At 34.9% G+C, this 10,843-nt stretch overlaps 2 protein-coding genes across 14 annotated transcripts; one reads left to right on the top strand and one right to left on the bottom strand.

The window, feature by feature from the left end:
- The first annotated feature begins 2,381 nt into the window (after nucleotides 1-2,381).
- Nucleotides 2,382-8,213, top strand: LOC131801163 (uncharacterized). Of its 12 annotated transcripts, none has more exons than XM_059119333.1 (4): nucleotides 2,414-2,485; nucleotides 3,864-4,454; nucleotides 6,968-7,459; nucleotides 7,667-8,213. In XM_059119333.1, exons 3-4 carry the CDS (start codon nucleotides 6,977-6,979, stop codon nucleotides 8,087-8,089), a joined length of 906 nt encoding a protein of 301 aa, XP_058975316.1. In that variant the 5' UTR covers nucleotides 2,414-2,485; nucleotides 3,864-4,454; nucleotides 6,968-6,976; the 3' UTR covers nucleotides 8,090-8,213. The 12 variants fall into 12 exon arrangements, with proteins under 12 accessions (XP_058975308.1, XP_058975316.1, XP_058975313.1 ...); XM_059119330.1 differs by having other exon boundaries at nucleotides 2,434-2,639; XM_059119325.1 differs by lacking the exon at nucleotides 3,864-4,454 and having other exon boundaries at nucleotides 2,382-2,485.
- Nucleotides 8,163-10,239, bottom strand: LOC131800368 (fas apoptotic inhibitory molecule 1-like). Of its 2 annotated transcripts, none has more exons than XM_059119335.1 (4): nucleotides 9,493-10,239; nucleotides 9,208-9,431; nucleotides 8,634-8,906; nucleotides 8,163-8,457 (listed from the first exon to the last, which is right to left on the bottom strand). In XM_059119335.1, exons 1-4 carry the CDS (start codon nucleotides 9,578-9,580, stop codon nucleotides 8,269-8,271), a joined length of 774 nt encoding a protein of 257 aa, XP_058975318.1. In that variant the 5' UTR covers nucleotides 9,581-10,239; the 3' UTR covers nucleotides 8,163-8,268. The 2 variants fall into 2 exon arrangements, with proteins under 2 accessions (XP_058975318.1, XP_005182063.1); XM_005182006.4 differs by having other exon boundaries at nucleotides 9,806-10,234.
- Between the last annotated feature and the right edge of the window lie 604 nt (nucleotides 10,240-10,843).

Raw genomic sequence — 10,843 nt, 5'->3', positions numbered from 1 at the left:
AATATATACATACACATAAGGTATACTACATTGTTGCTAATTTAGAAAACATGACGACTTTATAAACAAATGTCATTTCACTTTTCTTTACGGGTTTATATATAAAAAAAACATCGGCAGAACTGATTTGTGTTTTCATGTATGTTGAAAATAAAAGCAAGCAACTTTAAAAATGATTCGCTTCGCTACCCCTTTTGGTTTTATATGCACTCAAAATTTAATATACGAATATTTTATGTTTTGAAATAAATATGAAACAAATTCAACAATTTACAAAACGTGTTATTGTAATGCTTTAGGACATACAATATATTTTGTTTTTTTTTTTGTCGGAATATTTCCAGTCGGAAATAGTATCTATGAAAGCTATCAGGCATGTCACAAAATCGTATCGAAATGGTTTGAATTTCACAATTCAAAAACGTACGATTTTTTACCTTCAGATTTCGTACGATTTGGAGAACTACAAATTTAGTGTAAATATGGAAACTTTACATATTCAATATGGCGACATAAGGAGAATGAAGGAACGAATGAATGAGGAATCAAAACAAAACACATGATAAGAAAAGAAAACATTGTAGATGTGTAAATTTTAAAAATATTATGTTAATGAGAGTTTTTTGTGCAAAAAGAAAGTTAATTTCAATTTCGATTGTTTCTGTAATTGAGGTGCAATGCATTGTACAAAATTCTTTTTTGTGTGTTCTATTTGTTTAGGTTTTTCTCTTCGCTTCAGTTTATTATTCGTAATACCACATTGTTTAGTTTTCACAGATGAATAATTTTTGTTTAACGAAAAAAGTGATTTGGCAACACTTTGTTAACAATTGCCTTCGTCAATTAAGAAACCATAAAAATTATTTTGAATAAAAAGATTAAAAATATACATTTAATTGTGTATTTGTCATTAATACAACATTTGTATTACTTAAAAGTATTTTGAGAGTGGTTTATAGCATAGACATATGAAAATATGGACAACGAAATGCTCTCACCGTTCATCTTCGAAAAAATCGGATCGGAGTGGGAATTTTGAAGTCACTCAATTCTAAAACGTTAAAAATAACAAAAATTGTAGCATAATTGTCAGTTGAAAATTATTTCATTATAAAAGAAATGTGAAAAGTACGTGATGACATCGAAAAATATGGGAATAATCCTTTGAACATCTTGAAAAACGATAAAATGTGTTTTCGAAGTCGAGTGGGTTGGACGCGTAAATCAACATGTTGACTATGCAAAACATGATGAGAGCCACCTAGATCCATATCCAAATCCGAATCGATTTCATATACATACAAAATGTGAACATTTAACATAATAGTCGACAAGTATTCTTGTACGGTACGCCGGGTATTAGGTAGGACTGTTATTCTGGCCATTATTAGCGATAATATTATGCAGAAAAAAAATTCAAATTTAAATTACACAAAAATGCTCTACACAGATCACATTTTTAATTAATTTGGTCAATAATTCGTCCAACAATGTTACTTTACCATTATCGTTGATTGTTTCTGTACGGGTATAAAATTGGGCGAGTGCCAACCGGGACTAAATATTATACTTTGGTGCACAGAAATGATTGGTACTTGTATACTTGGAAAACATGCTGAAGGGTCATTGTGTATGCCAGAATAATTCTGCCGGACCAAGGGGATAACCGTTTGAAAGCTTATGAAGATTACTTCCTACTCAAATATCGAAATCATTAAGATTCGATTGTAGGAATTCAATGTGACAGGAAAACTTTCACCCCCTGTATCCCAGCTAGGATATTTCTGCCAGGACAATATTAGTATCAAAATATGGAGTTCAAAACATGATTTGACAGCTCAAAAATGCTCTACACAGATCACATTTTTAATTAATTTGGTCAATAATTCGTCCAACAATGTTACTTTACCATTATCGTTGATTGTTTCTGTACGGGTATAAAATTGGGCGAGTGCCAACCGGGACTAAATATTATACTTTGGTGCACAGAAATGATTGGTACTTGTATACTTGGAAAACATGCTGAAGGGTCATTGTGTATGCCAGAATAATTCTGCCGGACCAAGGGGATAACCGTTTGAAAGCTTATGAAGATTACTTCCTACTCAAATATCGAAATCATTAAGATTCGATTGTAGGAATTCAATGTGACAGGAAAACTTTGACCCCCTGTATCCCAGCTAGGATATTTCTGCCAGGACAATATTAGTATCAAAATATGGAGTTCCAAACATGATTTGACAGCTCATGGTACCAGCAGCTGTGTTGATGCGTCTACCTGTATAATTTTGTCATGGTATATTCGCTTAAATGCTTAAACCGACGCCAACGACATCTGTTGAATATAAGTTAGCATTCAGGTTTCCATATGCGTCATGTATGACAAAAGGTAGTCGTTAATCTTGCTAGAAAATAATATTAAAAAAGTTAGTGGAGTTGTTTTGATCGATGTGATTGTTTTAAGTGTTTAGTTTACCGGCGTTCGGTAATAAGTTATAAGTGAAAACAATTTAAGAACAAATTAAGTTTACTATTATTTCGTAGTTAAAAAGAAAAAAGAGATAAATAAAACTGCATACATGGACTTGCTTGTTAAATTATGGACACACTTGATTTTCTTTTGCCAATCAACACGAAGGGTAATCGGCAAAATCGTTTTAAATCGATATCAATGTGCGTCGAGTATGAGTCAATAACTTCAGAGATAAAGTTAAAATGTTGAAGTTTATATCAGTACCAGCATAGATAAATGAAGATATAGACAACGAAAAGTTTGTTTTGTCTTTTTATCCAGGTGGCACTTATCATGTTTTGGATACTCAACATGCTGATTTACGCGTTCAACCCACTCGACTTCGAAAACGCATTTTATCGTTTATCAAGAATTATCAAGTGAAATTTCCAAATGTTTCGATGTCATCACGTACTTTTCACATGTCTTTAATTATGGAACAATTTTCAACTGTTTTTGTTATTTTTAACGTTTTAGAATTGAGTGACTTCAATATTCTCACTCAAACCCCTGAAACGACATAGACGACATCTGCAGATCCGATATTTTCGAAGATAAACGGTGAGAGCATTTCGTTGTCTATATTTTCATTTGTCATTTAATGGATTGTGCAAATTCATTTGGAAAAACAATATACAGCTGAAATACGCACTGCCAATAGAAGAAAACACCATGAAAAGGAACTAGCAATTGATAACCGATAACTTAAGCTGAATACTTCGGGTATCGTACCAACTTATTTCTGACGAAGAAATCAATTACCGATTCTGAAAAAACGGGAAATCCCCGGAGAAATAACGGGAAATGCCCGGTAGAATAACTAATGTTGCTAGAAAGCAATGTTAAAAAAATCAGTGGCGTTGATTGTTTCAAGTGTTTAGTTTATAATATTAACCAAAAATATAGAATACGGTATGGTTGTTCGGTAGTAAGTTATAAGTGAAAACAATTTGAAGAACAATTTATATTTACTTTTATTTCGTAATTAAAAAGAAAAAAGAGGTGAATAAAACTGCATACGTGGACTTGCTTGTTAAATTATGGACACACTTGATTATCTTTAGCAAATCCTCAAAATTCAACACAAAGGGTGATCGGTAAAATCGTTTTAAATCGATATCAGTATGCGTCGAGTTTGAGTCACAAATTGTGTACATGAGCATCCACTAAGCTAATTATAAAATAATGAAAGAGATATTCTAAAGAGAATTTTTCTTGCATTGAATTTTAATTCATTGATTAATTTTTAAGTGGAAATATAATTAAAATAAGTTCAAAAATAATTTTACAAAAACAATTGTAGAAAAATTTTAATATATATATTTGTTTGTTGATGTTTTACTTATGACAGAGAATAAGAGAGACAACGCTAGCGTTCATACTTGCCCATCTAATTTCAATGGCGACGTGAGCAGTGTTGCCGAAATGGACAAAAAAATAAATAAAAAATGTATAAGAAGTTAGCCAGATTTTGGGTATTTCCCCAATGTGTTTGCCCATTTTTCGTGAATGGAAGAAAAACTAATATCATTAATATTAACATAAAACAGTGAACATTTAACATACAAAAAGAAGTATCAACATTACAAAAAAAAAAAGAACATTGCACAATTGTTAAAATACATTACAAAGACTTTCTACAACATTCAACAAGAATGTGTAGAACAAAATTGTACAAAAAAAACACATACACAATAAAATATAAATAAATAAAAAATGCTAAAGCTTGTATTTAAAAACTTAAAATCTAATGAATTAAAACATAAAGTCTACAAAAATAAAAATCTAATGAACTACAATCTAGAATATATTATACAAATCTTAAATCTAGTTATCCTAAAATCTAAATTGCACTACCACCATAAAAACTAATAAAAAAAGTTGAAATAAGTAAAATAAAAACCATTTATACATTTGTCATAATTTGAAAAAGGCTCAAAAGGTAAAAAAAAGTTTAAAAACACCATCATTTGAAAAAGTGTAAAGAAATGTCAAAACGGCAACACTGATGTGGTGGTGTTTGTTCGATCTGATTTAATTGTTTACTGAGTAGGCTTTACTCTCTTTATTTTCTTTGAAAGATGGGCAAGCCATAGACAAATGAAGATATTTTCATTTGTCTATGTATAACCATAGACAAATTAAGATATAGACAACGAAAAGTTAGTTTTGTCTTTTTATCCAGGTGGCTCTCATCATGTTTTGCGTAGTCAACATGCTGATTTACGCGTTCAACCCACTCGACTTCGAAAACACATTTTATCATTTTTCAAGAATTTCACTTTATTATTCCGGAATTTTTTGATATTATCACGTACTTTTCACATTTCTTTTATTATGGAACAATTTTCAACTGACAAATATCTTACAGTTTTTGTTATTTTTAACGTTTTAGAATTGAGTGACTTCAATATTCCCACTCAAACCCCTGAAACGATATAGACGACATCTGCTGATTCGATTTTTTTCGAAGATAAACGGTGAGAGCATTTCGTTGTCTATATCTTAATTTGTCTATGGTATAACATAGACAACGAAATGCTCTCACCGTTTATCTTCGAAAAAAGTGGGTATATTGAAGTCACTCAATTCTAAAACGTTAAAAATAACAAAAACTGTATGATATTTGTCAGTTGGAAATTGTTCCATAATAAAATAAATGTGAAAATTACGTGATGACATCAAAAAATTCCCAAATAATTAAGTGAAATTCTTGAAAAACTATAAAATGTGTTTTCGAAGTCGAGTGGGTTGAACGTGTAAATCAGCATGTTGACTATGCAAAAGATGGTGAGAGCCACCTGGATAAAAAGACAAAACTAACTTTTCGTTGTCTATGCCATAGACAAATGAAAATATAGACAACGAAATGCTCTCACCGTTTATCTTCGAAAAAAATCGAATCAGCAGATGTCGTCTATATCGTTTCAGGGGTTTGAGTGGGAATATTGAAGTCACTCAATTCTAAAACGTTAAAAATAACAAAAACTGTAGGATATTTGTCAGTTGGAAATTGTTCCATAATAAAATAAATGTGAAAATTACGAGAAGACATCAAAAAATTCCGGAATAATCAAGTGAAATTCTTGAAAAACGATGAAATGTGTTTTCGAAGTCGAGTGGCTTGAACGCGTAAATGAGCATGTTGACTATGCAAAACATGATGAGAGCCACCTGGAAAAAAAGACCAAACTAACTTTTCGTTGTCTATATCTTAATTTGTCTATGGTCTATGCTTATGCCCTCTCACAGCATGAACGACATCTATTGAAGCACTTTTTCGAAGATAACAGATGAGACAGCTTTTTAGTCTATATATTTATTTGTCTATGGTATAATAGAGCTGTATCATAGACAAATGAAAATATAGACAACGAAATGCTCTCACCGTTTATCTTCGAAAAAAATCGAATCAGCAGACGCATAGACAAATGAAAATATAGACAACGAAATGCTCTCACCGTTTATCTTCGAAAAAAAAAATCGGATCAGCAGATGTCGTCTATATCGTTTCCAGGGTTTGAGTGAGAATATTGAAGTCACTCAATTCTGCAGGATATTTGTCAGTTGTAAATTGTTCCATAATAAAAGAAATGTGAAAAGTACGCGATGACATCGAAAAAAATGGGAATATTCCAGTGAAATTCTTGAAAAACGATAAAAAGTGTTTTCGAAGTCGAGTGGCTTGAACGCGTAAATGAGCATGTTGACTATGCAAAACATGATGAGAGCCACCTGGAAAAAAAGACCAAACTAACTTTTCGTTGTCTATATCTTAATTTGTCTATGGATGTATAGTTCTCGAACAAAAGGAGAATATGCATTTATTTTAGTGGAAAGGTGTAATAATGAGAACCCGTTAATACGAACTTAATCTTAACTTTTCCTAAAGTAAGGGATAATAAAACTGTACTATAAAGAAAATATATAAGAACGGACCAAATATATTTTTTGGTATATATAAAGGAAATTATTAAATTGTCAATGTTTAAATTGCTTAATTTTGTAATTTGGAATGCTCTACGTAATTTGGTAACATTCATTAGTGTTTAGGGGATAAAAAGGTCGAATTAGAGGTAACGCTGTTGAATTTCTTAAAAATCGAAAATTTGAAAAACATGCAATGAATGGAATTTCTATCGATCTATATATTTCTATGGTCATATATAAGTCTAAATCAAATCGGCACTAAACTGCAAAAACAGCTTAACTCCACATCTTTGTTCAGAATTTTCCTGTCCTCGAAGAAACAGTAGTGCCGAGTACAATGAGAGTAATGGTGCAAATGTATTTAAAACCAGATAATCCTCGTAATTTGTACAGTATCGTACAGGTACAGGCCTATCTTCGAACTTAACCAGTCTAGGATTAAAAATGCATATGTGCATGTCAAATTTGCGCCTTTGAGCCGATGTTTGTTCTGTCCATATAATGTATCCCTTTGTTTGATTTCAGGATGCCAAAATGGACATCGTGCCAACTTTGCCACTACTAGATCGGCCCTGCTTAGTTATTATCGAACAGCCTGACAAATTTCAGAAGTTCATTTATAGGAGCCAGTCTAACGATAGCACCTCACTGCGATGCAAATTCATGTTAAGTACTCAACCACTGCGGGAAGTTTACATATTGTGCGATGCGTATACGGAAGACAACAAATTGTCATCACATTTCCTTGTCCCCCGAAGCTTTGATCCTGATAATTTCCCACCAATTCATATACTTCAAATCCCATCGAGCGATGCAAATTCATTAACAGGCGTTCTTTTGGAGAACGTGCACATTTTTCGTAGACCGCGCAAGAAGTTGGAACTGAGCTTAACAGCAAAACTCCAATTCAAACGTTTGTGGAAAACACGCCGGGAGATATTGACCGACGACGAGAAAGAGAAACTGCGTGGCTCAGTTCCTTTTGACCCTAGTGGCTCCAATCAATCATTCGGAAAGGTATGTATATTGAAACCCAAATAAAGTTTCCACTGTATCTGCTGAATAGGGCTTATTTTGGCCTAAACCTAAATTCAGTGGCATATTTTTTAAAGCATTTCGACTCCGAGAGCGAATTTTCTCCTCTACTTATTGGAAATAAGCATGAGGAGCCCCCTTTTTCTTTTTCAACACACCTACATGAGACTTTCTCTGTTTTAATCATAGGTCTACATTGGATTTACCGCTTACACTTACAACAATAACAGCAACCGGATGGAAAGATATACCGATACCTACTTTTCCGCTTCAATTTACGACTCAGATAACATCAACGTCTTGGAGCCATATAATGGTTATGTTGAAGGCGGATCGGAACACATATTGGTGATACGAGAGAGGTGTATCCATGATAACCGATTTGACATTGAGTTTCAAGGTGATTGTGGCTGGCGTGCTTTTGCCACGGAAGTCAGAGTTGATGGGAGTCGCATATCGTTTAAAATACCACCTTACAACGGCTATTGGAGAGACGGCGACGATTCAGTTTTAGTTCATATCCAACTACATTGCTGCAAAACGTGTAAAGCGCGGAAGCGATTCAAGTTTTTGTATGAGCAAAGTAAAGAATATTCTCATCTACTCAATTAATATGAATTCAACATCGTTATGGAGAACGGTAGTATTGGTTCCACCCTCCTTTTTTCATACAATTTTGTACAAGTTTTAATTATTACTATTTTAATTTCATAAATAAATGTTAATTTTTTCGTAAGTTTTTTGTCTGAAGGCACCAGCAGCACATGCAAAGCTCTTCTGTGCAGCTCCGATTAGGTTGAGAGTATAGAACAAGGTTCCTGCATTATTTCCTGGATTTTTGCCTCGGGTATTTCGACGTGATTCGCCAGCAGTGTGTGGCGGATTCCACTGTGTTTATTGCCACTTGATCGGGTTTGTAATATGAATTCAACATCGTTGTGGAGAACGGTAGTATTGGTTCCACCCTCCACGAATTCGGCCTAAAACAAAATTTGGGAAAAGTTAGCCGAAAGCTTGCAGCGTTTGAAATTATTGCTGGCCCTTAATCGCCGTCGACACCAAAAGTTGTACAAAGAAAAGAGAAAATCTTGGGGACCACGTCGATAGAGGCCCTCTGGTACTAATACGGACAAGAGGGAGGAAAATAAATAGTTACCGTGTCTTGGCATAGTTCATCGTTGATATACAGATTCAATGTGTCCAGTTCTAGCATTATCCTATATTGGATACCGTTAATCGTTGTCACCCACAGACGATATTGTTTTGACTGCTCATCGGTGTATTGGTCGAGAGATTTGCCATCAATATATAGCAAATATTCGTATCTGAAGCCCGGTGCCGGATCTACTCGTATAATGCAACGGGCCTGATCTATGTAAAAGGTGTCCTCACCGACAAGTTTAAACATCCAGTCACGCCTTAAGACTTCCTATTTGGAAAAGGTTAATGTCAGCGGTATTGGGTGCATTTAATATGGGTTTGGCTCCTTATTACGATAGTCGAATGTGGCATTCGACTGATGTCGAAGTTGTTGTCGGATCTTTTTTTGGAAAACTGCACTGAAATAAGTTCCAATGCTCATATTCGAAACTGATTTATAAATTACAAACAAATTTTGAAGTCCTAAACAATGGGTCGACGGCTATGCATTCGGGAATAACAAATGTTTTCTCCCACATGCGTCGAGTTTCGACAACGGCATCGGCCACCGTAATAAGGACGGCTGTCACCTTTCCATTGACCCAGATCATGCGTCGACCACTGGTCGTACCATGCTCCAGTTCGATGCGATACATTTTGCCATTGATAGGCGCACACCACTTGGCCACAATGTTGTTTTTGTTGTACCGTTTTTCCTCAGGCAAGTGATCCAAGCTCATTATTGGCTTTGTAGACAAATTTTCTAATCTCAGCGACGGAGAAAGAAATGACATGTCCCATGCGCCTTCTAGATCTGAAAGAACAGAGGTAGATGTGATGAGAGTAATTTCGGGGACAAGGCAGTGCTAGAGAACATTGTCTGAACTTCAAATGCCCCTCCCAAACAACCCATTGGTGTAATTCAGCGACTGTGTTAATTCCGCATTGTCTTAGTCGCTGCATATTTCATATGTCCATTAATTAATTGAATAGTGAGCAATATTCGGTTGCCCAAGGAGTGGACGGACAGGACGGCTTTACCCAACCCCATGTTCAAAGAACTCATCCACCATTGCAATACTCGCTACGACGCTACTACACTCTCACAAACACTTTTAGGAGTTGTCGTCGGTGCACTTCTTAAGGCCTAGACAAGACCTTTCACTGTTCTCCATTCACCCAACTCACACAAAGCTTGAGGTCGCTACGAAAAAAGACACAAAGCGAGACAAAATAAGTGTTTGCCGTTACGGTGCTAATAAAATACTAAAATAAAGGACAACACAAAATTCGTAGGAATCGCTTGTAAGCTTCACTGCTATGGATTTACGATAGCCAGTCTGCCAGCCAAATGTCGACAGACATGGTGGAGTAGTCCCCGAGCCGGGGCGCCAAATGCCATGGCAGTATGGCTGGCGACATTCGGCCACCCACCACTCTTCGTGTTGTTGTTAAGGGGATCTTAACAACGTGTGAGTACAACCATATATGTATGTATGCATGTATGTATGTGTATATCTACATATACATATATGTGTGTATTTCAATTCATTGTCGTTGGGTGGAGAATTCAAGGACTGTGCCCACGACTGATGAGAAAGTTGATGTACAACTCTCCGCTTGTCTGTTTTCGCTTTGAAGTCTGACAAACTATAATGCTAGGAACACAATTGGAGCGAACGACGAATTTTTTCGCGGCGTATGTTCGTCGTCAAAAATAAAACACATATGTGTATATGGAAGTGCACACAATCACGGCACCGGCGAAAATTTCGTCGGTCGCCGCGAACTCAATTAGCTTTATTTCTATTTCATACGCCGGCGACCGGCGAACAAAACAGTACAAGGTGGCCATACTTGTACGAATTTTATGTGTTTTAGTAAATAAAGTTACTTTTTACTTTAAAATTTGTTATGGTCACTCTACTATCTGTTATTCGTATAAAAAAACATAAATAATTTGTTTATTTATTTGTGCACTTGCGCCTGAGTGAAGATGGATATCAGTGAATTTATAATAGAAAAGATGGACATAACTGAAATTATAAAGAATTATGAGTTCTTGTATAATTTTCATTGTAGTCAACAAATGAGCAAAAAGTAAACAACTTCATCAGCTGTTTTATAATTTCGTCGGTATTGTGTTCCATACGACGAATTTTCGCGGCTCATTTTGTCGCCGCGTAGGGCGAAATTCGTCGTTCGCTCTTATTTATTTGTGTACTT

This window comes from Musca domestica, unplaced genomic scaffold, assembly GCF_030504385.1.
Source record: "Musca domestica strain aabys unplaced genomic scaffold, Musca_domestica.polishedcontigs.V.1.1 141, whole genome shotgun sequence".
Lineage (NCBI taxonomy): Eukaryota > Metazoa > Arthropoda > Insecta > Diptera > Muscidae > Musca > Musca domestica.
The sequence above is the reverse complement of the archived record's forward strand: the minus strand, read 5'-3'. Positions and strand labels throughout refer to the sequence as shown.